Source organism: Microcaecilia unicolor, chromosome 2 (assembly GCF_901765095.1).
Source record: "Microcaecilia unicolor chromosome 2, aMicUni1.1, whole genome shotgun sequence".
Classification (NCBI taxonomy): Eukaryota; Metazoa; Chordata; class Amphibia; order Gymnophiona; family Siphonopidae; genus Microcaecilia; species Microcaecilia unicolor.
The window spans coordinates 111,221,292-111,249,054 of NC_044032.1; the positions used below are offsets into that span (position 1 = coordinate 111,221,292).

General features: G+C 41.6%; 1 protein-coding gene across 1 annotated transcript; it reads right to left on the bottom strand.

The window, feature by feature from the left end:
* Positions 1 to 4,314: 4,314 nt before the first annotated feature.
* Positions 4,315 to 26,984, bottom strand: CD180 (CD180 molecule). The gene is made up of 3 exons (XM_030193213.1): positions 26,753 to 26,984; positions 18,804 to 18,970; positions 4,315 to 7,176 (listed from the first exon to the last, which is right to left on the bottom strand). Exons 1-3 carry the CDS (start codon positions 26,837 to 26,839, stop codon positions 5,448 to 5,450), a joined length of 1,983 nt encoding a protein of 660 aa, XP_030049073.1. The 5' UTR covers positions 26,840 to 26,984; the 3' UTR covers positions 4,315 to 5,447.
* Between the last annotated feature and the right edge of the window lie 779 nt (positions 26,985 to 27,763).

Sequence of the window (27,763 nt, forward strand, 5' to 3'; positions counted from 1 at the left end):
TAATCTAACTGTACTTAAGAGCTACAGTGTGTGCAGATCTCTCAGGTACGGGTTGTGCTAAGTCAGTGGATGCTAAACGGAAAGGCCAGTTGAAATAAATGAGGTTTAAGTTTTTTTTTTTAATTTAGTAAGAGATAGTTCTGCCCTAATGGCTGCTGGCAGATTATTCCAAAGAGATGGAGCCAGAAAATAGAATGTAGATTTTTGGGTTGACTCGTAACAGGCTTGTTTGGGGAAAGGAAGCACCAGACGATTGTCGTCAAGTGATCAAAGTGAACGGGATGGAGTATAAGAAGAAATTAAAGAAGAGATGTATGCAGGACTATCTGAATATAAAGTTTTAAAAGTAAGAGAATTGTAACCTGGATGTGGTATGACACAGGTAACCAGTGCAATTCAAGGAATAATGACGGAATTTTGATGTCTGACATCTTCGTAATTGAAATTGTGGAAGGCCCGCATATATAGTATTACAATAATCTAATCAAGAAATGACAAAATCATGCAGTAATGTGTGTAATGAAGTGAAGTCCAGATAATTTTGAATTGACCTTAGATGACACAACCAGAAGAATCCAGATTTTACAACATTTGATATTTGTGTATTAAAAGAGAGTTTAAAATCAATATGTATTCCCAATAATGGAAAGACTCAACAGTGGTGATTTGATGTCCAAATAAATTCAAAGGTACTGATGGAGTGTTAAGTGAACCTATGATCTAACACATGGTTGTCTTGGTAGGGGTGAGTAGGACTTTATGAAGTTTGCCAATTGAACAAGGCAGTAAGTGCTTTTTGTATGGGTTTTAAATCAATAGAATATGGAGATGTGGGATATATTAGAAGGATATCACCTGCATAAATAAAAAATGTATATTGTGATCTTGTTACAATACAAAATTAAAATACAATACATTAAAATTTTAAATCAGTATGATAAAACTCAACAGTAGAATTAAATAAAAATATAACTCATAACAATGACCCACTACTCATACATAGCTGTATGATTAAAGAGCCATACCTTTAATTGGTTCTGAAAAAGTAAATAATTAGACATGTCTCACAGTTCTTGACCTAAATAGGCTACTGTTGGAAGCAGGATACTGGGTTAGATGGACCATTGATCTGACCTAATATGGCTATTCTTATGTTCTTATGTTTGGAGAGTTACACATCAGGGGGCTATGATAAGAAAAAGCTAAACCCATCAAAGACAAATGAATGTCAGAAATCAATGGCACACATGGCAAATCTTTATAGAAAGAGCTCTTATTCTTTGAGTCAAATACAGTGGTTCTTCATTAATTAACACTTGAAAAACAATACAGAGAATCTTGAATTTGCATCTGGCTTCAATAGTGCAATCCTTCAAAGCAGGGATAATATGTTCGAATTACTTCAATTCCTCCAGATCTTTAATGAAAACTTTAGGAAAGAAATGTGTCATGTTAAAAAACAAAACAAAAACAAAACAGTTGTATTTTTAAATGTGGTCATACTGTTGTTCTTAGGGGAGAAGTTATCAAGCTGTGTTAGGGCTTTAAGTCATGTTATTTGCCACTTAACACAACTTAAAAGGGCTCTAACACAGCTTGCCATGTTTTACTGCAGCAATATTAGGTCACCACAGCTCATTGTAATGTAAAGCAGCTCATTACTGTATAAAAACTATAACATTACTTGTGGTGTACACCAGGTGCACACCATAACTTGCACTATGGTCTCAAAATCGCAGTTAAAATAATCCCAGCCAAAAGCTGAGGCTATTTTACTATACCAGGCGTATCAGGCCTGAAAGGCATGGCCCAATGCTCCTGAGCCCAATAATAAAGAGGCTGTGGTACTCCTGTTAGCTCCTCAAGTGGTAGTAGTGGGAGACTACCACTAGGAGCACTATTTTGGAAACTGTGACAAGCAGGCAGGTGTGAAGTAGGATCGTTCCTACCCAGCATCCACTGGACCAGCAGATAAAGGGCCATGAGGCCCTCACTGAAGGGGGGGGGGATCATCAGGAGAGGACTTGATTGGAGGGGGTATTTAGGAGGGTGTAATGATGCAGAGGATCTTCGAGGGGCAGCCTTCATCAGGGGCCATAATGGAGAAGGTTAACAGGATTATTGTGGCCCCTTTAACAGGCCCAATGCTCCCCTAGGCACATAGAATAATACTATTTGCAAGGTGGCGCACATGATGGGGGAGGTTACAAGGAGTATTGGAGCCCCTTTAACATCATGCCAGGAGCATTGGCCCTCAACTTTCAGGCCCAATGCTCCTAGGCACATAGAATAATACTATTTACAAGGTGGTGCACAAGCAGGTTATTCTTTTACCATAGGATTCAGCAACCTGTGGTATTGAGATAAGAAGCGTAGCCAGGTGGGGCGCAGGGGGAGCGGTTGCTCCCCTAAACAGCTGTTTTAAAAAGTGGCGCCTATGTGCCTCAACAGCTAAGTATATTTTTTCTGCTCCCTCTTCTTCTGCCAGTGCTCTCCCGTCCGTGATGTCACTTTTACTTCCCGATGCGTTCTCCCTCCTGCGCCTGCGATTATCAGTCAGCCTGCCAGTGTCAGGGCTTCTGCTGCTTCTCCTCCTCAGGCGCGCGTCCCGCCTACTCTAAGCAACTTCCTGTTTTGCACAGAGGTGGGACGCGCGCCTGAGGAGGAGAAGCAGCAGAAGCCCCGATGCTGGCAGGCTGAATGATGATCGCCGGCGTAGGAGCGAGAACAAATCGGGAAGTAAAAAGTGACCAGAGACGGGCAGAAGAGAGGGTGAAGCCAATTTGTAGTATTATGGAAGGAAAGGGGAAGACGGACGGCAGGGAGCTGGATTGGAGGGTCAGAGTGAGAAAGGGAAGGGACACGTGCTGGTTGGAAGGAGGAAGAGAGAGGCTCGATGAGAAAGAGTCAGAAAGAAGGGGAGGAGAAAGATCTGGAAGAGACAGTTACTGAATGGAGAGTGGGAAGGGACAGGTGCTGGTTGGAAGGAGGAATAGAGGGGACAAATACTAGAAGGAATGGTCAGAGAACAGGGGTAGGTGCTGGAAGGAAGAGTCAGTGAGATGGGTTAGAAAGGGGACAGATGGTGAAAGGAAGGTGGAAGAGAAGAGACAGACTCTGGAAAATAGGGAGAGAGAAGGGAGAAAGGGGGCAGACATTGGATGGAAAGGGAAAGAGTGCAGGCTGGATGGAAAAAGTAGAGGAGGCACACACTAGGTGGAAGAGGGTTAGGGGCAGACACTAGATGGAAGGGGGTGAGAGAGGGGCATCCTATTATTTCACAGTTGTTTTTTTTTGCTAACTCTCCCCCCTTTTCCAGCACCTTCTCTTTCCTCCCTACTGTACAGCACCTTCTTTCTATTTTCACTCCTCTACCCAGTATATTCTCTCTTGTTTTCTCTCACCCCCTCCAGCATCTCTCCCTAACACTCCATCCAGCTGGATGGAAGGGGATAGGCCTCTAAAGGGGTTGAGCGAGGGCAAGTGCTGGCTTGGAAGAGGGAAGGAATCTTGGAGGATGCTAGACATGAGGTGAGTAGGAAGACGGGAGATGTTGGACAAGGGGGAATAAAAAAATCAGAGGGGGTACTGGACGTTAATCAGGGATGAGGACCAAGAAGGGGTATGCTGCATATGAGAGGAGTAGAGATATAGGGGAGATGCTGACATGGAAAGGAGAGAAGGACAAGGAGGAATGCTGCATATGAGGGGGGAGGAGGGTGTCAGGGAGAGATGCTGGATGGAGGTGAGGGAAAGAGGACATCCTGGACGGAGGGGGGTAAGAGAAAATGAAAGAGAATATACTGGTCAGAGGAGTGAAAATAGAAAATGGGTGCTGTACAGAAGAGAGGAAAGAGACGGTGATGGAAGAGAGGGGATAGCAAAAAAAACCCCCCTATGAAATAGGATGAAGAATGGGAGGGCTGGAGTAAGGGAGATGAAAACTGTAGGCAGATGTGGTTAAAAATAAAAAGGAAGATTGAAGACTGAGTAGTAAAAATGAATGAAGTCTAAGAGGCAGAAAACTAAATGAAGGAAAGCTGAAAGGAAAAGATCAATTCAGAGGTGGATATAGGAGAGAAAGTGAAGAAGGCAGGAAGGGAGAGAAGAAGTGGCAGATGAACTGGAGATCATGTGAAGAAAGTTATGAAAAGCCAGAAACTGGAGACTGAGACAAACATGACAGGTAAAAGAAAACAAAATGACCAAACAACAAAGGTAGAAAGAAAAAATTTATTTTTAATTCACTGAATGGAAAATGTCAGTTTTACAGTAAGTTTACACTGCTTTCTTTATATTTTGCAGAGTGCTGTTTTGATTTCTCTTTCTCTAGTGTTGCAGTGTGGCTTCTTGGGTTTTAAGTTGTCTACATTATTCATATTTTAACTGTGTGGTAATTTATTCTGTACCTGGCAAGGGTGTTCAGTGTTTGTGACTGAGGCCAGGTACTCTGTTTGCACCTAGTTTCTGTTTAAGCATCTGTAAGAATTCAACTTGTTCCAGTTTTCTAGTGGGCATATTGATGTTCTAGTTCCTACTGTAGTATTTCCAGTGTTGCATTTTTCTAGATAAGGTCTTTGTTGTGTTACTTCTGTAAATCAGTGGTGTTATAGTCACGTAGATTATATAGATTTTGAGTGACTTTTGTAGGCTTTGTATTACAGGTACAGCTGTTCCTCGGTAGAGTACAGGGGCATTCCTGCTAATGGTGTCACCAGACTCATGGCTGAAGAATGGAGTGTTGGTTCTCCTGAACCACAGAGGAAGGGCCAGCGCCAGTGGCACCAGCACTGCACTCTTCAGTCATGATCATGACAGCACTAGCAGCACGAGCATTCCTGGTTGACAGATTATGAAGTGCAGCTAAGTGCTAAAGAGCCAATATGGGGTGAGGATGCTCTAAGTTAAGAGTGTGAATGGTAAATGACTGCAAATACTTTGCTTCATAGTTCAGGAAAAATTCAGTGAAAAATGTTTGGGCAATTCATAATGTGTTACCGAGCAGCATACTTAGATGACTATCAGCTAACTAACCATAACAAAAATAATATCAATTTTTCTATTGTGCGCGTTTCTCCACTACCAGGGAAGTAGATACATACTCATACTGTTTCCTGTGGTTTCCAATTTGACTTCTGCTAGTTCAGTTGTGTGATCGTTGCTGGCGCCTATTTTACAAAAGTCTGCTCCCCATGACCTTAAAACCTAGCTACGCCTCTGATTGAGATACCACAGATTGCTGAATTCTGTGGTAAATTGAGGTGTGGTAAAAGCTTGCCTTTTATCACATCTTGATAACTTCCCTCCTTAGTTATTAAATAGAACTTTAGCTTTTATTTTCATGACTATTGTAATGTCTATGAATATACTGATGGGATTTCTTTATACTATATAATCATTCATCTGTGCTAAGCATCCCACTTTACAGTGCCCAGTGTCTGAAAGACTTAAATTGATAGATATCTTTTTTTCAGAAAACATTTGATCACAAATATAGTCGCGATGATTAGCAGTAATACAATTAATACAATAATGAGAATCACTTCAGTGGACATCCCACAGGATATCATTAGAGCGGACAGCTTTGTACCTTCTACAGCTCTTGGTGTACCACACATAGTATCTTCGGGGTCTTCAATTTTATTTATATTCTGTTTGTACCATGATATAAACCCAATATTGGAACAAGAACAATCCAGTGGATTATGACTTAAATTGATTATGCTGTTATCAGGTATGTTATTTACCATTTCCTGAGGTATAATTTGAATGCTGTTGACAGCAAAATTGAGGTACATTGTATTAATAAATGCATTGCTACTGAATGTAGTTAGGCTATTGTAACTTAGATCCACATGCTTTAATTTCTTCAGCATGTGAAATGCCTGGTGTCCTATGAATTTTAGCTCACAAGAAGACAAGATTAATACTTCTAGATTGGGCACAAACTGAAATAAGTTGTCATTCTGGATTGTGTCAAAAAGAAAACGGTTCTCCTTGAAGTCAAGTATGGTAAGATTTGGCAGGCCCTGTAGAAGGTGCTGATTATTAGTGTCAATGGAGGTTTGAGAAAGATTCAAGGCACGAAGAAGTTGTAGGTTGACAAAGGGGCTCTTCGATGTCTGAAGATGTGTACAACTGAAATCAAGGATCTCTAATTTACTATTTTCTGGAAAAGCCAAATCTTGGAGGGAGAGCATGTCATTGTTACTTAAATTCAGATGTTTCAGATTGCTGAGTCCTTTTAACTCACTACTACAACAGTTTGATGATTTAATGCCACTGTCACTTAAATCTAAATACTGAAGCTGTAAGAGCTTTACTAGGCAGCCAGAGCCCATCTGCAAGCTTTCAAAGTTTCTGTTGACATGAAGGTGAGTTAGGAAAGAAAAGCTAGCTAAGTTGATATCACAAAGATTGTTAAATTTGTTTTGGTTTAGAATTAGTTCTGTAAGCAAGCTCATGTTCTCAATATCAGGGGGGAAAAAGTTGATGTTGCTACGAGTTAGATCCAGTTTCTGTAGCCTGGTCATGCACTGAAATGTGGAGGCAGAAAAGTCATTGAAATTCATGTTCTCCAAACTGAGTTCAGCTACAGAAATGTTGCATAAACCTTGCAGCATGTTGGAGGTTATTTCTGACACCCCATGTACATCCTCAAATGTACCAAGTTTAAGAATGTGAGTACTTACACCCATTAGTCCAGCTAAAATAACAGAAATGTCAACCATATTGGCACAACCTGCAAAATTCAGGCTGAAAAAGTTGTTGGAATAGAAAGCTTTGGGCTCAATATATTTAATTGAGTTTCCTTTTAAGCTGAGGCTTAAGTTGGTGACCTGCCTAAGAATTTCCACATCTTTTGCTAATATGTTTTCTATACCATTCAATTGAAAGTCAAGATATCTTAAGTTCTTAATTGGAAAACTGTCTGGGAGTTGCATGGCTGAGATTGGATTGCTTCCTATGTCCAATGTCTCCAGGTCATCCAAATTATGCATTGGAACAAACATTAAACAAGTTAGGCCTGTTTGGGTTAAGAAGAGATGCTTCAGAGAAATTGGCCCAGCAAATGCTGTGTCTGCAAGATACATCAACTGGTTTCCAACTAATACAATTGTTTGCAGGTTGGGATTGCTTTGAAATGCTTCTTCAAACACCCAGTTAATTTGACACCTTAAATAAAGAAATAAAATTAGAGTTCACATTAAATTAATTAGCAAAGGAGTTTGATTTTATAGATCAATAAAATACAAATACACTGCACTTACAAGCCCAGGACAATAACAAGACTGTGGGCAAGAGAGAACAATTATTTTGAGACTGCCAAGATGTGGAGGAGTGGCCTAGTGGTTAGGGTGGTGGACTTTGGTTCTGGGGAACTGAGGAACTGAGTTGGATTCCCACCTCAGGCAGCTCCTTGTGACTCTGGACAAGTCACTTAACCCTCCATTGCCCCATGTAAGCCGCATTGAGCCTGCCATGAGTGGGAAAGTGCGGGGTACAAATGTAACAAAAAAAAATTGGAGGAGGCAGCAAGATAAGCAAATGTAGAGAGCGTAAGTTGTAAGCATTCATAAGTGCCATTGTAAGTGATTGCACATAACTTTTGGTGCTAGTATTATACTAGCACCAAAAGTTATGTGTGATCGCTTACACCACCATGTCAGTGACTAGTGTGAGTGGGCACACCTAGGTGTGCCAAATAATGCACACAACTGGTAGTATTCTATAAATTGTATGTATTGTTTGGCAAACAAAAAAAGCAACACTGGGCCTTCAAGACTAGGACAACAGGACTGCTTTATTGACAGGTGACCTGACACGGGCTGTGTTTCGGCATCAAATGACGCCTGCCTCAGGGGTCAAAATTTAGTTCTGCAGTGTATAAATCATGTAGGTCAAATGAATCAATGTAGGTCAAATATTTGCTGCAATGCGAAAAATGGGCTCTTGTAAAAGCTTGCTCCTGTGCACAGATAGCCGGCTTTTACAAGAGCCCATTTTTCGCAGAACTACATTTTGACCCCTGAGGCAGGCGTCATTTCACGCCGAAATACAGCCTATGTTGGGTCACCTGTCAATAAAGCACTCCTGTTGTCCTAGTCTTGAAGGCCCAGTGTTGCTTTTTTTTGTTTGTATACTTTGGTTGTATGCTGTATTACCCTCTCTATTTGCTATGTATTGTTTGGCGACGTGCCCATGGCCCTCCCATGCTCTGCCCATGTGTATACCCCATTTGCAGATAACACGCTATATTACTTGGATGCTACCTTTATAGAATAGTGCCTAGTGCACATATGCACATCACTGCCGATTATTGGTGTCAATGAAGCAAGCAATTGGCACATACTTCTAGATGCTTATTTATAGAGCTCCCCCATATATGCACTCTAAGAAAAGTGGGCAATATATGCTAATAGTGGCATTGATTTTGAGCCCAGCGTCTTGGGCTCGATTCCCATGGCATCTCCTTGTGACCTTGGGCAAGTCACTTAACCCTTCATTACCTCAGGTACAAAACTTAGATTGTGAGCCCTCTAGGGACAGAGAAAGTGCCTGCTTATAATGTGTGCTTGTTCTCTGCCTAGAACTTGATGGCTAAGCCTAAATTTAATTTAATTTAATTTACATTTCAAATGACAGTCTACCCCCTAGTAAAAATAAAATGACAACATACATAATGGCATACAACACGCAACCTAAAAACAAGCCCCCTGTTATTCAAAACCATTTAACTGGCCAGGAAAAGCACCTGGCCAGTTAAATAGCCAGTGGAGATAGCCAGTTATTTCCCACTGAATATCCCCAGTTAGTGCATAGACTATATCACATGATATAGCCGGCTATCCCCAAATATTCAATCCATATAATCTATTTTAAGTGGCCACATTGAGTTGCTTAAATAGCTGGTATATCTTTAGCCAGTTTAAAGTAAACTGGCTATCTTTGAATATCAACCCTAGTTGGTTACCTTTAAACTGGCCAAAACTAAACTGGATATTCAATGCTGGCCACCAGAAGCAGCCCGGCATTGAGTATCCAGGCTTATCGCTAACCGCAGGAGTTAGTCAGGCTCCCTCCAATGGTCTGAATATCAGCCCCAAGGTTTTAACTGATAATGGAGTGGCCTAGTGGTTAGGGTGGTGGACTTTGGTCCTGGGGAACTGAGGAACTGAGTTCGATTTCCGACACAGGCAGCTCCTTGTGACTCTGGACAAGTCACTTAACCCTCCATTGCCTGCTGCATTGAGCCTGCCATGAGTGGGAAAGCGCGGGGTACAAATGTAACAAAAATAAAATAATGAATGAAATAATCAATATACCCAAACCATTACAACCCCAAGAGCTGCCCAGCTTCCATGAGCCAAATTATCAAAAACTACCTCAAATATCCTTAGAAAACTGTTTTCAACCATAAATAAGCCTAGCAAAACTTTCTTTCCCTTGCATCTCTGCTGCGATTAGTGATATCACCTCTGTCACTGTTGGTGGACTGCAGATGGGAGCAGGCCTCCCCCCCCTCCGGGTTACTAATGCATATATCTGGAGGTGACACCCAGAATGATGTTGATGTGGTGAATGGTCTGACACAGTATTTGCTACCACAAGTGGAGCTTCTAGGTTCAGAGACATTGGTACCTATGGTTATCTCCTATGGGGACTTCAACACCACTTGGACCATCTATGGCTTGAGCTACAACTGAGATAACCCTGGAATCCATTTGGGGATTTTGACTTGAAACTGCAGTTTCTAAATGTTCTTTGGATTTGGCCTAATGAAATTAGTTGGAATGTTGGCTCATAAACAGTAAACTTTGGAGACTAAATATCATAGGGGGGTTTGAAGTGTAGGAGAAAGGGCTTAAGAAAAATTCAGAGGTAGTGAGTACACTAGTGAAAGATGACATCTTGCTTCATTGTAAGTTGGAACAAGTGGCTAATCTTGCTAGGCACTTAAACCTTCATTTTTAAATTCTCCTATTCTACCTGGTATGCAATCTCTAGATGTCTGTTATTATTTTTAACTGAGATTTTATGAGCTTCAGTTGAATTTAATTCTAACCACTAGGCCACTCCTCCACTGTAGTAATTTGAAACTTCACATCATTGTTTGGTTCAAGGAACTGTATATTTGACAGTTTGAAATACTGTACACATATTTAGTGGAGTTTTGTTTGTTTTTGTTAAATAAGTTAACCCTTTCATACCCTTGTTGCCATATGACAACTGATAGAAAATGATAGTGGGGATGGGACGACTTTCCTATGAAGAGAGGCTGAGAAGGCTAGGGCTTTTTAGCTTGGAGAAGAGACGGCTGAGGGGAGATATGATAGAAGTGTATAAAATAATGAGTGGAATGGATCGGGTGGATGTGAAGCGACTGTTCACGCTATCCAAAAATACTAGGACTAGAGGGCATGAGTTGAAGCTACAGTGTGGTAAATTTAAAACGAATCGGAGAAAATTTTTCTTCACCCAACGTGTAATTAGACTCTGGAATTCGTTGCCGGAGAACGTGGTACGGGCGGTTAGCTTGACGGAGTTTAAAAAGGGGTTAGATAGATTCCTAAAGGACAAGTCCATAGACCGCTATTAAATGGACTTGGAAAAATTCCGCATTTTTAGGTATAACTTGTCTGGAATGTTTTTACATTTGGGGAGCGTGCCAGGTGCCCTTGACCTGGATTGGCCACTGTCGGTGACAGGATGCTGGGCTAGATGGACCTTTGGTCTTTCCCAGTATGGCACTACTTATGTACTTATGTACTTATGAAATACTATAGACATACATATTTAATAGATAAAAAAGGGTTTAGAATAGTTAAACTCTCATTAGCTGAATCCATATGTACTGTACATCACTCTGATCTCAATACTGAGCACAAAACATTCTATAATATTTGTAATTAATTTAAATTAAGCCCATCTTCTGACACACCTGAAATCTGCATTATCCCACCCTCCTTGGACCCAAGCAGTTTAGCAATTACATACCTGTCTCAAATCTTCCTTTTATAATGAAGATCCCAACTTTAGTTTTCTTAAAGGAATTCTATTTTTGATTCTCAAGAGTCTGTGTTCTAGAAAATTCCTTAATCATACTGTGTGATGATTTCAGGAGGGATTTGAACAGGGGGATGGATTCACATCCAATGAAGTTTGGTTTCACTTTGGCATTTGATACTATACATCCTGATATGCTATTTAATAGAGATTGGCCTAAAGGCCTTTTTCAGAGATTGAATTCCAAAGAATGATTCATTGGTCCCTTGGAGACTAGAGTACAGTGTTGTCCAAATTCTGTTCTTTCCCTAATCCTTAGAAGACCTTCTCTGAAAGCTTGATATTTCATGTTATATTTATGCTGATAATATCCTGTTGGGCTTTTCTATTACTTCTTTTTTATATATATATAAATACATTTTAAGTGCATACAAAATTTTTAGATGTAGTAACCCTATTAATCAAAAAGTGATTTTACAATCTTGGATAAAGGAAGATATACCATTGGTACAGAGCTGGAAATAACTCATGCACAGAACCCTTATCTTTATTAAAAAGTTATATACTGTTTATACCAGTACTTCATATTTGTTCATAAAAAATTATATAAAACCACATTAATAATAATCATCATGGAATATGTTAACACTTAGGGGTCTGTTTATTAAGCTGTGCTAACAGCTTTCTCACGGTATTGCCGACAAAGCCCATTCAAAGTGAATGGGCTGTGTCAGCACTAGCGAAAAGCCAGCCGCTCTAGCGTCTTAGTAAACCCCAGCATTAATTTAAAAACATTAAAAAATCACACTAGAACATGTGAGAAATCAGAATCAAACACAAGCAACTATGGCAAGCTTATATAAAGACGTTTCCTAAAGAACGGATAGATCAGGAATCGCAAATGTCCAGTTTACCGAATTGACAGCTGGATGTAAGTGTGAATGTAGGAGTAAGGAGTGAGTAATTCCAGTTTGCATGTTGTAAGGTGTAAAAGGGAAAATAAAATGTGGAATATTGGTTAGTAAGTGTCTGTAATACAGTGTGTTATTTGATCAGTTAGGTATTTTCTTTAACTTATGTTCAGTCAAAAGGCGTTAGACAAGTTGAATCAGAATTGGGCTCTTCTCTCAGCTCATGTAACTATTCTAAAACAAAGGTTTTGTTCATAAGGGAAGTCTGTGCCCAGGGGCATAGCCAGACCTCAACATTTGGGGGGGGGGGTCTGGAGCCCAAAGTGGGGAGGGGCACAGTTTGGCCGCAACCCCTGCCACGCCGCAACCCCACATACCTTGGCTGGCGGGGGTTCCCAACTCCCGCCAGCTGAAGCCTTTCTCCAACACTGTTCTCTGCACATTGCCTGGAGAAAGGCTTCAGCTGGTGGGGGTTAGGGACCCCTGCCAGCCAAATAAGGGGCCCTGGATCGAATTTGGGGGGCCCAGGCCCCCTGTAGCTATGTCACTATCTTTGCCTATCTGCACTTCATTTAATAGATGGTGAGCCACTGACATTTAGTTCTAAAGTTTGGACTCTAGGGGTGGTACTAGATTATGTGTTGACCCATAGGCGCCAGCTCTGTGGGAGCCTGAGCACCCTCAGTATTATTCCCTGTAGATCTGGGGCAGCAAGCTCCATAGTGCAGAATTACAAGAAAACACAGGAAGTAAGTGTTGCTTTAATCTGTATCCTAGCTAATTCTCCTGCCTATTTCTTCACTCAATGTGTAATTAAACTCTGGAATTTGTTGCCAGAGAATGTAGTAAAAGCGGCTAGCTTAGTGGGGTTTAAAAAGGGTTTGGATGGCTTCGTAGAGGAAAAGTGCATAGACCATTATTAAAATGGACTTGGAGAAAATCCACTGCTTATTTCTAGGATAAGCAGTATAAAATGTATTGTACTGTTTTGGGATCTTGCCAGGTACTTGTGACCTGGATTGGCCACTGTTGGAAACAGGATGCTGGGCTTGATGGACCTTCAGTCTGTCCCAGTATGGCAATACTTATATACTTGTGTACTTATGCAGACTATTGGCTGGAGGTGTCTGTCCAATAGACTGCAGGGAAGGAGGGAGTTGCACTTGCTGTAGCCTAGTAGCTGCCAATGGGGAAGGCAAGTGCTGCAGATAGATACACACATCGACAAAAGGAACAGACAAATACAGATAACTTTATTGGCATGACAATTTTTTACCTATGTTGCCAAAGTACTACCTATAGCAGTTAAGGTAAAAAAAGACAGAAGTACTGGGAGAGGAATAAATGGGACTAGGAAGGGGTTAATGGTTAAGAGAGATGTTCAGCTCTGAAATCCTGGAAGAGACAGAAAGGAGCTGTAAAGGCAAGAGAGACTGGGTGGATGGGAAAAGGACTGATAGCAGAGCTGTTGGTTAGGAGGATCAGAGGAACTCAGAAGGAGCATGAGTGTGTTGGGGAAGGTTTCTGGCAGGAGGAAACATGATCTGGGCAGGGCTGCTGAGAGACAAAGCTGGGCCCAGGGCAAAAATCTCCAGCCCCCCCCCCCCCCCCCGCTGTCCCCCCAATCATTACTCCTTCTCACTACATAGATAAAATGTTACCTGAGCAAAGAACAAGTCATCTTACTTCAATTTGACATTCCAGCAACTTTTGATGCTATTAGACCAAAAATCAATCTTGCTCTTGTATTTTGCAGCAGTTGCAAACGTTTCTGCAGCCTAGCTGAAACATTATTCTACAAGGAGTTACAGTAGTCTAGCTAAGGCAAAAGTATCACCTGAACTAGTTTAAAATTGTTTTGATGTAGGGAAGATCTAAGCACTCATAATTGTCTGAGCCTGAAAAAGAATTTCTTCCTGAGGGTGTTAATGGAGTGGAGGAGTAACCTAGTGGTTAGTGCAGTGGACTTTGATCCTGGGGACCTGAGTTCAATTCCTACTGCAGCTCCTTGTGACTCTAGCAAGTCACTTAACCCTCCATTGCCCCTGGAACAAAATAAGTACCTGAATATAAGTAAACCGCTTTGAATGTAGTTGCAAAAACCTAAGAAAGGCGGTATATCAAGTCCCCTTTCCCTTTCCCTATTTGAGATTCTACATGGAATGTTGCTACTATTGGAGATTCTAGATGGAATGTTGCTACTATTGAGATTCTGTTGCTACTATTTGAGATTCTACATGGAATGTTGCTATTCCACTAGCAACATTCCATGTAGAAGCCTGCCCTTGCAGATCAGCAACGCAGCCACGCAGGCTTCTGTTTCTGTGAGTCTGACGTCCTTACGTGCAGGACATCAGACTGACAGAAACAGAAGCCTGCACGGCTGCATTGCTGATCTGCAAGGGCAGGCTTCTACATGGAATGTCACTAGTGGAGGAGTAGCCTAGTGGTTAGTGCAGTGGACTTTGATCCTGGGGACCTGAGTTTGATTCCCACTGCAGCTCCTTGTGACTCTGGGCAAATCACTTACCCCTCCATTGCCCCTGGTACAAAATAAGTACCTGAATATATGTAAACCGCTTTGAATGTAGTTTCAAAAACCTCAGAAAGGCGGTACATCAAGTCCCATTTCTCTTTCCCTATTAAACATTCTATACTTCTGTTTAGATTGAGTGAACTAGGTGTAACGAACTCTGTACTTGCCTGGTTCAAATAATTCTTGACCACTAGATCATATAGAGTGAGGGATAGGCATGGAATTTCTACAAGCTGGAATCCTGGTTGTGGATCCCACAAGGTTCTCCACTTTCTTCTTCTCTAACATCTGTCTTAGTTCCCTGGGTGCATTTTTACATATCTTGTAATCTTTGTTTTGTCATATGCAGATGACATCTTTCTTCTATGTCGTGTCTCGGTAAAATTTACTGATACATCAACCAAAGGTAACAAATTATATTTCACTCATAGATAAATGGGTTGCAGATCACTTTTTGAAATTAAATAAAAAACTAAAATCCTGTGGTTTGGGAATATTGATCATATCCCAGATAGGACATTAATATTACCATCAGGTGAAAGCTTAAAGATTGATGATCATTCAAGAGTTTTGGGCATTATGTTAGACTCAAATCTGACATATAAACAACAGATTAACACCCTCAGGAAGAAATTCTTTTTCAGGCTCAGACAATTATGAGTGCTTAGATCTTCCCTACATCAAAACCAGGGCCGTGCCAACACGGTAAACGGGGTAAGCACCCCAGGGGGTGCCTGCCTTCAAAGGCGCTGCTGCGGTGCTGCCCCGCCATACCACTCCCGCTGCTACGCCTCTCACCATTGGCGCCAACTCCATGGGTGCTGCGACTCTGTCTATCCCCTCTCTTCCTCCCTCCCTCCGGTGCAGCAGCCTTGTGGTCCTGGCAGTGGTAGCGATGTATACAGGCTGCCTTCAGCTCTGTCCTGGAAGCCTTCTCTTCAAGTTCCTGTTCCCGCATAGGTGGGAACAGGAACTTGAAGAGAAGGCTTCCGGGGCAGACCGAAGGCAGCGTGTATACGTCATTACCGCTGCCTGCCAGGAGCACAGAAAGGCTGCTGCGCTGGAGGGAGGGAGGAAGAGAGGGGGTAGACAGAGTCACGATCGCTGTTTGGGGGGCTTGCCCGATCCTGGACCTCGCGGGGGCAGCAGAGGGAAGATGGATGGGACTGGGAGGGGTGGGGAGCTGAGGGAAGGAGCAGGAGATTGATGGGACTAGGAGAGGTCAGGCATAGCAGAGGGAAGGAGCAGGAGATGGATGGAGGGATGGTGAGCAGAGGGAAGGAACAGAAGATGGATGGGACTGCGAGGGGTGGGGAGCAGAGGGATGGAGCAGGAGATGGATGGGACTGGGAAGGGTGGGGAGCAGAGGGAAGGAGCAGGAGATGGATGGGACTGGGAGGGGTGGGGAGCAGAGGGAAGGAGCAGGAGATGGATGGGACTGGGAGGGATGGGGAGCAGAGGGAAGGAGCAGAAGATGGTCAAAGCCAGTAGGTAGATGAATACTAAGGACTAAAGAGTGAGAGAAAAGTGTGTGGGTGGGTGTGTGTGGAGGGGGGGGGGCGTAAAATGAAAGAGCAGTGCCAGACAGGTGCAGAGAAGGACAGTAAGAAGACAAGAGAAGGGTGAAGAAATGGAAAAGTCAACCTGGAAAAGAATTTAGGAGAATATTGATACATGGAAAGTGGAAAGGAGACTGGGACCAGACCAACTAGAAAAATAGAATGCTCAGATGGGAGAAGGGGGGGATTTTCAGATGGGAGAGGGGTGTTGTGGGGATTCTGAGATGGGGAGGGGGTTTTCAGATGGGAGCAGGGGACGGGTGGGGAAGGGGTTCTCAGATGGGAGAAGGGGGGATTCTCAGATGGGAGAAGGGGTGGGGTGGGGGTTCTCAGATGGGAGAAGGGGGCTGGAACTGGGGTCTGAGAAGAGGTCATGAGGGAAAATGGGGCATGCCTGGGTCAGGTGGGAGAATGGGTTGGGCTGAAAAGGGAGGCCCTAATGCAAGGCATGTGGATGAAGGGGGCTAGAACTAGGGGCTGAAAAGGAGGGTAGGTGGGATAAGGGGGCTAGGACTGGGGGCTGAAAAGGGGCAGGGGCTGAAACTGTGGGGACTGGGGACTGAAAAGGGGACAGGGAGAAGTGGCTGGGGGCTGAAACTGGGGACTGGTGGGATAGTGGGGCTGGAACTGGGGGCTGAGAAAGGGGACAGATCCTGGATGGATGGGAGAGGGAGGGCAAATGGTGGATTGAAGGGGCAGAGAGAAAGGGCAGACAGTGGATGGAAGGGATAGAAAGGGCAGAGAGTGAATGGAAGGGGGAGAGAGAGAGGGCAGACGGGCATATGGTGGATGGAAAGGGCAGAGATAGAGGGCAGATGTAGATGGAAGGTGCAGGGATAGAGGGCAGATGTAGATGGAAGGAACAGGGATAGAGGGCAGACATTGGATGGAGGGGACAGCAGAGAGGGCAGGCACTGGGTGGCAGAGCGAGAACAAAGAGATGCTGGATGGAAGGAAGACAGTGAAAAGAAGATGAGGAAAGCAGAAACCAGAGACAACAAACTGTAAATAAAATATATATTTTTATTTTTTTTGCTTTAGGATAAATTAGAATTGTAGCTGTGTTAATAAATGTTTATAATAGAACATGTAAACAAGGTAATATTTTTATTGGACTAATTTTAATACATTTTGGTTTACTTTCAGAGAACAAAACCCCCTTCCTCAGGTCAGGATAGGATACTGTAACAGCACTATACTGTATTGACCTGAGGAAGGATGTTTTGGCCTCTGAAAGCTAAATGTATTAGTCTAATAAAATGGTATTATTTTATTTTCTATATTTGTTTTATTTCTATTTGTTAATTTGTAAAGTGGTGATTGGTACTTTTTTAGTTTTTTCAAATGTACATCTGCTGTCTTCATATTTTGCACAGTATGGTATTTTGGTATTTATGGTATTTTATGCTGGGGGGGGGGGGGGGGGGGGCGCCAGAGACCCTAGGCACGACCCTGATCAAAACAATTTTAAACTAGTTCAGGTGATACTTTTGCCTTAGCTAGACTACTGTAACTCCTTGTAAAATAATGTTTCAGCTAGGCTGCAGAAATGTTTGCAACTGCTGCAAAATACAAGAGCAAGATTGATTTTTGGTCTAAATTTGACACTGTTTCTCCCATTTTGAGAGATCTTTATTGGTTGACAGTCCAATAACGTAGCTGGTTTAAAACTATTTGTTTGATCTATAAATATATCTATGGTCTAAATTCAGACAGTTTTGGAGAACTGCTTGTAATATCTGCTCAGGAGTGAAATCTTTGTTTTTCCAGAACCTTCCATTTAGGTTATCCTACAATAAGAAATTTGCATTTTAAATTTGTGAAAGTCCCTTCCCTTTCCAGGGGGCAAGACTGTGGAACATGTTACCTGCAAAAATCAAACAAGTGCCATTATATTTTTTCTTTCAGAAATGTTTAAAGACTTACCTGCATGATTAATTATATTTCATGCTCTTTGGTTTATAGTATTGACAAATTGTATATTGTCTCTTTTGTAGACAGCTTCTTTGGAATGTAAACCACTAGGAATCCTTACGGAATGCTATGTAGTATATAAGATACAAATAGAATAGAATAGTAGTAGTAGTGACTTGTTTTGATGAGGAAGGAAGGTCTTATGATTTGTTGTATATTTTGTGATATTTTATTTGTTTGTATGTAGATTACAATATTTTATTTAGTTATGCTATACATTTATTCTTTGTAACTCACCCTGATCCAGTGCCGTTGCGAGGGCAGCTGACACCCGGGGCGGGTTGCCGCTGCTCACCCTCCCCCCTCCGAAGCACCCCCCCCCAGAGCACATACTTACATAGGAAAGCGGCAAGGGACGGGCGGGAGGGTCGAACCGCCCCGAGTGCATGTCGCTGGAGCTGCGTCAGCTCCGCTGGTTCCCTGCTCTCTCTGCCCCGGAACAGGAAGTAACCTGTTCTGGGGCAGAGGGAGCAGGGAACCAGCGGAGCCGACACCCCCCCAGTGGTGTGCATCCAGGGCGGACCGCCCCACCGCCCCCCCTTCCTACGCCACTGCCCTGATCCTTATATGTATGGAGTGGGATAGAAATAGTGAATTAAATTAAATTGCTTGGTCTTGATTTGAATATCCATAGTCCTGTTCTGTTATATTTTATATTCTGTACAAGTACAGATCTGCTGGAGAGATCAGTATGATGCTGCAACCAGAATTAGTCAAGAAACCTGAAAGTGCATTCCAAATAGAAATATATAAGGATCCATTATTAAGATCAAATGCTGAAATGCAAAACATAAATGAGAATAAGGAAAATTTTACCTTGTCAAATCTAAATATACCAGCTTCCCTAAACTGCTAAAGGTGAAACTGTAGAGTGCTGAGAGTATATTGAAACTGAAGTCTAAGGTCTCTGTAGTAAATGGGAGGCTTTCTGGGACTTCTGTCAATCCTAGCCCTTCACAGCTGTATGTGTTGTTGACAGTAACCTGTGAATGAAATATATGCCACATTAAATACAGGTATAGCCATTTTTTCTTTTCACAATACAAATCTGTGGTTACACTTTCCCCCTAATTCTATAAAAGTTGGAAAACTTATGCACGCAAATTTGGGTACGTGCCCAATTTAATTGAATAATGTGCTAATTAGTGCCAATAATTGGCTTTTTACAAGCAATTATTGGCTCCAATTAGATTTAATTGGCATTTACGTGCGTATATTTAGGCCTGGGATCTGCACCTAAAACGTACATGCAATCTGAAAAAGGGGATGTGGAAATGAGAGGGTCATGGGCGTAACTGGGAATTCTTAAAATCAATGTGCGTTGTTATAGAATAACGGGGATACATGCCTAATGTAGGTGCATACATTTGCACCGTGTTTCAGTTGATGCAAATGGCCGTGCTTCAAGTTAGGTGTGATTCCTGGGTGTAAGTGCTTTCTGTAAATCGTGCCTAACTTTAAGCAGGGCTTATAGAATAGGGCTTTCCAAGGGCTGTGTCAGGGGATATAAAAACTGTTAGTTAATAAATACATAGGAAAACATGTTAGAATAAATCATAAAAACTCATAATACAAATAAATAAATAAGTAATCACATCATATGCCACAGACTTTAGCCAAAAAGAGAAACTAATACAAAATACACAAATGGTATCAACTACTAAAAACATGCATACAAGTGAAAGGAGGTGAAACAAAAATTCACAAACCCAAGAGGTGTAATCCAAAAGTATCACTTAATGGTAAAAAGGTAAGAGGAAAAAATAAAAATCAGTATTAAAGGCTTATTAGAAGCTCTTAAAACAACTCCTTCAAGAATAAGAAACTTTTTATGCAATAGTTCTTGTTTAACCACGGCTGGGATAAAATCAATCGGCTCAAAAGGAAAGCATAGTGACCATACCCTTACTCTGTGTAGCAGTGATGCACAATGACTCTACATCTGTACCAAAACTTGCTTAAAGAGCTGCTTATACTGGAGTTTTAAATCACAGCACAATTTAATTAACTTTCAAGCCTACTTAAAAAGCCATAATAAGAATTTTACTAAATGTGAAAGGTCATGACACCTCACCAGGGAACTATGACTAATAACAAATCACTTTAAACAACATTAAATCACTTTCCAAGTGAAAGCAAAACAAACATACCTTTACTCTGTACAGCAGCAATTTGTGGTGAATCTGTGTCACCTGTGCTGATACTTGCTTTAAAAGCTGCCAGTGTGGGGGTCATAGGTCACAGCATAATTTAGGGGTCCTTTTACTAAGGTGCGCTGAAAAATGGCTTGCGGTAATGTAGGCGTGGGTTTTGGGTGTGAGCCGGCCCATTTGTTAGCGCACCTGTAAAAAAAAGCCCCGTTTTTTGCCGAAAATGGACCTGCAGCAAAATCAAAATTGCCGAGCGTCCATTTTGGGTCTGAGACCTTACTGCCAGCCATTGACCTAGTGGAAAAGAATCCAGGTGGTAATGACCTACACACATCAAATGCCACTTGGCGCGTGTCCATTACGCATGCCTGAAAATAAAATATATTTTTCAGATGCGCGTATCAGACGCACACCAAAAATGAATATACCACAAGAGCCACATGGTAGTCGGGCGGTAACTCCATTTTGGCACGCGTTGGGCGCATGTAGATGCTTATGCGGCTTTGTAAAAAAGCCCCTTAATTAGCTACCAAACTAATTCAACCACTTTGAGGGCCCTGTTTACTAAGCAGCGCTATACGTGCACTAGCGTTTTCAGCACATGCTAATGCTAGAGACACCCATAGGAATATATGGATCTCTCTAGCATTTAGTATGCACTAAAAATGCTAGTGTACCTTAGTAGAGAGGGCCCTAAAAGTATTTACAAATTTAAAATGGCATAATGCCTCACTAAGGGGTCCTTCTACAGAGCCACGGTAAAAAGTGGCCTGCAGTAGTGTTGGCGCATGGGATTTCCACGTGCTGAGGCCGCTTTTTTACCACAGCCATGAAAGGCCTTTTTTTTCCATTGGCTTCTTTAATAGCCATGCGCTGATTTCACAATTATCATACGGCCATTACTGCCTGGGCCCTTACCACTACCTATTTACTTGGCAATACGGGCTCAGGTGCTAATCCAGCAGTAATCATGCAGTACACAGTGATGGACATACGCTGCCCGATTACTGCTGGTACGCCCACTGTACTAGAAAATAATTTCTATTTTCTAGTATGGGAAATGGCTCATGTTGAAACCAGAACTACCGCAGGGCGTCTGGCCATGCTCCAAAGTAGTGCTGTTTTGCCGTGTGCTACCCGCGTGGTAGCCCCTATCACCCTTTAGTAAAAGGGTCCCTAAGGGACTGTGGTTAATGAAAAAACATTTAAAAGCAACTTTGGGACATTCTTCTAGTGCTCACAATGCTGTAAAATAGCAGATTAAAAAACCCCTCAAAAAACAAAACCGATAGCAGATTATGAAAGAACATACTTGAGTTAGTAAAATCACACTATTTACATAAAAACGCTCAAAAACTGCTAAAAACACCGCAGAGCTTATGTGTTCCAGTACATGTGTTCCAAAGACATCACTGGACGCTAAAACATTGGAAGATAATTAGAACCAGCTCAGATTAGCATAAAAACACATGAAACAGCAACATATCTTGTAAAATGGCATAAATATAGATAATTTCAGAGCGGAGGAGAGAAGCGAGTGCTGAGGGCGAGTTACTGGAACTGCAGCAGAGAGATTCCCAGGTCATATCCGGTCCCACTGGCATCATTCTTGCAGGACCAGCGTCAGAGATTTAAATCAACTGCTACCCCAAGGATGTGTCCAAAGGGGCATGCTCTAAGGGGCACTACTGTTCAAATATGATTAAAAAAAATTAAAATTATAAATACCTCAAATATAAATAGCAGACATCTACATGATCAAATAAATAGCTGATAAACACAATAACTGTAAAAAGAAATTAAAGGAATATCAGTAAGTCTATCTCCTTATTAAAACCATGAGGAGTCACTCTCTGGAACTTGAAGATCAGTCTTTGTTCTTTTTTTAGTAAGACCATCGGAGTGGTTAATGCTGTAATATGTCCTTGCAATCTGATCTATTTAGAAGGTGGTGAGGGCTCCTGCGCTAATTGGGTTGTCTGCGGTAATGTGCCCAAGCTACCTGATTAGCACAGGCAGGCCTACTCTCCACCCATGGGCATGCCTGCCGTGCTGAAAAATAAAAAATATTTGCGGGATTAGCGTACGCTAAGTGGAAAACTACCTCAGGATGCCTCAGCGTGTCCCACGGTACTGCTCTTTTAGCGCACAATAGGCCTGCATTAGACCTACCACGCTTTAGTAAAAGGGTCCCTTAGTGCCATAAATTCTAACTCTCCAGTCTTATGTTTTATCTTATTTTAGACTTCTGGCATTTTCATATACATACCGAAATGTATTCTGTTCCTACATTTTATTCAGTCTGCTTTTTTAGCAGTCTATTCTGGTAACTTGGATTTAGCTTTTCTACACAATCACACTTTCAGGATATTTAAATTTCCTGGGTTCCTTTTTTAAATGGTATCCTTTGTAGATACTTTTCCCTAAATAATGTATTTGACTGACTGTTGGCTTTCTCTCATGATGTAGTTTAAAAACTGCACTAACTCATTCATTTTTAGATGCAGAGGTCAGGTTCAGTTTTGGAAATTTTGGAGCTCGTGCTGCTGAAATAGGATCCTCACGCATCCCTCTTTCTACTTTTGGTGGCGCAGATCCTCAGGTAGAAGTTAAGGCAAGGGGTCCAGCTACAGAGACTGCAGCAAGTATATGTTTCTGGAGTGTCTGGAAATAGTTTCGTCGGGTGGAACCAGCAGATGATGGTTGATCTTGACCTTTAAAGACCGCTCACACTTCTCACAACCCTCTTAAAAGTATGGTCCAGGCAGGGGTTTTGTTTCAAACCAGAGAAGTTTACTAAAGTCCAATTAAACAATAACACTGTAGGAAAAATGGAATGATAAAGAAACATAAAATCTGTAAAGTCCACAGTTTAAGGCTTTAGTGAAACTCCACCAAGGCAAAAAAAAAAAAAAAAGGCACTATTCAGATAAACTCATCTTTTAACTTCTTGAGCAAGGCAATCACTGTCTAGAAACTTTGGACCTCCCAAGACTGCTTCTATGTTTTCTTTTCCTCTTATCCCAGGAAACAGAGAAGCTCCTTGTCTCCTCCTTCATAGACAGAAAATATCTTTTGGTATAACAGTGATCCAGGACCAGACATTTCCCCTTTGTCTGGGGCACCTCTACCCTTCTGTAGTGTAGATCGCTCTACAGAGTCTCCTTCTGACTCTTTTCAACACTCTAGAGAGACGTGTTTTCCTCTTAAGGGAAATCCTCCTTTCCCAGAACATCCCTAGGAGCACAGCTCTCCTGGCTGCCTCTCACAGGATCTCTCGCGCCATGATACCATGGAACTCTCCTCTTATACTCTGGAGCTCATTTTCAAAAAAGAAAAACACCTAAAAAGTGGCATAAAGCAGCATTTTGGATGTTTTTTTATTTATTTTTATTTTATTTTTAACACATTTATACCCCACATTTCCCCACTAGTGGTAGGCTCAATGTGGCTTTTAAACAAGACCGTAGGGCAAACTACAGTTCAGTAAAATACAATTAAACAGTGTAATAGTAAAATAGTAAACATATAGGTACCATGTAGAAAAACAGAGATAATAAGAGTGAATAAAAATGATAAGGTCCATGGATTTTGCTATAACAGAGAAGAGGTAAATTAGGTTGAGTCAGGAAGGTAGGCCTTCTTGAACAGGGTGGTCTTCAGTAATTTCCTGAAATTTAGATGGTCCTGTGTTGATTTTAATATTTTGGGTAGTGCATTCCATAGCTGTGTTCCTATGAAGGAGAAGCTGGATGCGTAGGTAGACTTGTATTTGAGGCCTTTGCAGTCTGGATAATGTAAATTTAGGAAGGATCGGGAAAAACTGGAACTGTTTCTGGGTGGTAAGTCAATTAGATTTAGCATGTATCCAGGAACTTCTCCATAAATAATCCTGTAAATCAAGGTGCAGACCTTGAAGGCAATACATTCCTTAATGGGGAGCCAATGTAGTTGTTCACAAAGGGGTATGGCAGATTCGAATTTTGATTTACCAAAAATCAGTCTCGCTGCTGTGTTCTGGGCAGTCTGAAGTCTCTTGTCTTTTTCTCACAAAAACATCCAAATCGGTATTTTCTAAACCTATTTTTTAGATATTTTTTCTATGCTGTTCACCTGCAGTGCATCCAAATCTCAAGGGGTAGGATTTGGATTTTTATTTATTTATTTATTTATTGCATTTGTATCCCACATTTTCCCACCTATTTGTGGGTTCAGTGTGGCTTACAATACATTGTGAATGGTGGAAGTACAGTTTGTTACAACTTGGTTATGGATTACATTGTGAGGAGTTATGCGAAAACAAGTATCGTTAAGGGAATAGAACAATGGAGAAGAACAATAGAACAATGGAAGGAAATAACGGGAAACTGACAGGGCAGCTAAACAATAGTAGGAGAACATTCGGTATAACATTTTTCTGTGATTAGAGGTATAAATGTGGTGAAATTACGGGGGATGGGAAATTCAGAAGGAGTGTATTGTTATATCACTAACAGTGTGTGTGGACATGTGTTTTCATCCTTGCAGTAAATCTTATCAAAGAGATGAGTTTTCAATGATTTGCGGAAGTTGGTTAGTTCGTAGATCGCTTTCAGGTTGCGTGGCAGCGCATTCCAGAATTGCGCACTCATATAAGAAAAGGCTGACGCGTGCAGCGTTTTGTATTTTATGCCTTTGCAATTAGGGAAGTGAAGGTTGAGGAAAGTTCGGGATGATCTTTTAGCGTTTCTGGGTGGTAGGTCTATTAAGTCAGACATGTAAGCTGGGGCTTCACCGTGAATGATTTTGTGGACTAATGTGCATACTTTAAAAGTAATGCGTTCCTTGAGTGGGAGCCAGTGTAAGACTTGGATGTTTTTCAGCCATGATGGAACAAAACAAAACCCTCCAGGATTAAAAGTAAGACCTTTTGAGAGACCTGTTTTTATAATGAATAAGGCACAAAAAGGTGCTCTAAATGATCAGATGACCACTCCCCTATTGGTCACTGACCCCCTCCCACCCCAAAAAAATATGATTAAAAACATTACTTACCAGCCTCAGATGTTGGTCTCAGGTCCATTAGAGCAGCATGCAGGTCCCTGGAGTAGTCTAGTGGTGGGTGCACTGCACTGTAGATAGGTGGACCCAGACCCATACCTCCCCCTACCTGTTACACGTCTGTTGGAAACAGTGAGCTCTCCAAAACTCACCAGAAACCCAGTATACCAGTGGTTCCCAAACCTGGTCCTGGAGGCACCCTAGCCAGTCAGGTTTCCAGGATACTAATAATGAATATTTATGAGAGAGATTTGCTTGCAATGGAGGTAGTGCATGCAAATCTCTTTCTCATAAATATTCATTGTGGATAGCCTGAAAACCTGACTGGTTGGGGTGCCTCCAGGACCAGGTTTGAGAACCACTGCACAATACCCGCATATAGGTGCACCCTTCACTCATAAGGGCTATTGGAATATGGTGTAAAGTTGGGGGATGTAGGTTTTGGGGGGGCTCAGAAGACAAGGGAGCAATGGTGAGGTGTGTACCTGGGAGCATTTATTTGAAGCCCACTGCAGTGCCCCCTAGGGTGCCCCATTGATCTTCTGGTATGTCTGTGTGGCCAGTCTACTAAAAATGCTGGCTTCGCTTACATTCAAATGGCTTGATTTTGTGCATTTTTCACAAAGAGCACAAAAACATCTAGCAAAAGCCATTTTTGAGAAAAAAAAATAGACTTTATGTTTTGAAAATAGCTATATTCCCCACTTGAATTTTGGACGTTTTGCTAAAAAAGTCCAAAGTTGAACTTGGACATCATATAAAAAATGCCTCTCTCTGACTTCCATCCTTGGAATTAAAAGAAGATACACCTCCCTCTGATATCACACAACTCAACCCTCTCAAGCCTGAAGTGTTCCTCATTTTAACATATAGAACAGATAGATACTTTTGTGGGACTTTAGGGTCTGTATACCCATTTCTCAAAAAGAGATGATAATCCCAACAGGACTAACCCCCCTAAACAAACTGGTTGCATTTAATGTGCCAGAGTATAAAGACCTGTTTTAACTGCCTGGAAAACAATGTTAGGTTCACTGGAGCATATCTTCTAACTTGTGCCACTTCTCATTATACTGGTTCCCTATTCTGCTTTGAGAAAGTTTCAGTTCCACCTAGCCTTACATCTAAATATATTCTTTTGTATTTCTATCAGTCAAGTTCTTCTATTTGTTAAGCACTCCCTTATTCAGCATTTCCTTTGAAGTATGGAATATTTTAAAAAACTTTCTCTTTATTAGTTTATACATAATTGTACAAAATTAAAAAATGCTTTAATTAAGGCCAAGTTAGAAATGGGCTTAGCGCACAGGGAAGTCCTGTGCTAAAAACACGCTAAGTCCATTTTCTATCGCATTTTAGTAAAACAATCCCTTTGTGTATTTTTCGTTGCCAGTGTGATGCTTTGTTCTAATTTTATAAATACAATAAATAAATAAAAATAAAAACAGTGTTATAATGAGCTGATCTCCTCTCAAGCAATCTGAAATGCATGAAATATTAGCACAGGATACAAATTATAAACATATTAATTTTTTTAAAGATTAACTCGGAATACATATTGTATCTTTGGCTTACCTCTCTGCATGTTGTAGCTGCCTCAGATGCAGGAAAACTGACTTGGCAAAGAAGGATGACCCCATAAAAATATTTACTGAAAGCCATTGTGCACTCCTTTGCAGGGGATCTAAATTCAGCAGCCCATCTGAGCTGTTTCAGTGAAAAAATGGTAAAAGTTGAAAGCCAAAGCAACGTTCATTTCTGCCCAGCTACCCTGACAGTTCATAAAGCAAAGCCCCTCCCAAAGAGAAACGTTGTTTCCTGTTGAACTTTAATGTAGCTATGCAATTGAATTGCAGAGTGTTGATATGAATCACATGCCTTTCTGGTGGTGGTGGGGGGGGGGGGGAGGGGGTTGTTGCTGTCTCTTGAATGATATTTCTCTTGCAAGGCAAGCCACTGGAAAGATTTAGAGTAAAAGAGCAATCATAAGTTAGTAAAAGACACACCCTGAACCCATGCTAGTCAGAAGTGAAAATGATAGGAATGTCTGCTGCATGAAATGAGCTTGATCATTCTCTATTTCTCTCTCTCATTTTTCCTCTTTTTCTTTCAGTGCTGGCTAGCATGAGTTCAGTGGATTTCTTTTGTTTTGTATGTGTGTGTGTAATCTGTCTATAGATGTTTGCCTCTTTTCTAGTTTTCATATTCTTTCTCCAACTTCTCAGGCAGCATACCTAGGAAGTTCTGGGGGAATCTCATGTTGTCCAAGGACAGTTGCTCTGGAGCACACACTGTGTACACTTAGAGGGGCATAATTGAATGCGAACACCCATCTCCATGGGCGTCCATCTCCGTGGACAGGTCCGCGAAGGGGCGGGCCAGACCGTATTTTCAAAAAAGATGGGCGTCCACATATGCTTCATATAAAGTATTCAAAGACAAAGGGAGTAGCATGATTAACAGGACTTTTCCAAAAATCTCAGGAGACGGAATGATGAAGTAAAAGTCTTTACTCAATACTAAAATAGGACTCGACACAGTACCGTGTTTCGGCAAAGTGCCTGCATCAGGGTTCTGTAAGTGGTA

Excerpts from the sequence above, each read along its gene's own strand:
- CD180 (XM_030193213.1), bottom strand. The coding sequence starts at position 26,839 with ATGGCTTTCAGTAAATATTTTTATGGGGTCATCCTTCTTTGCCAAGTC. Across the intron at positions 18,971-26,752 it reads CAGCTACAACATGCAGAGAG|GTTACTGTCAACAACACATA; the intron begins GTAAGCCAAAGA and ends TTTCATTCACAG. Across the intron at positions 7,177-18,803 it reads GTATATTTAGATTTGACAAG|GTGTCAAATTAACTGGGTGT; the intron begins GTAAAATTTTCC and ends TCTTTATTTAAG.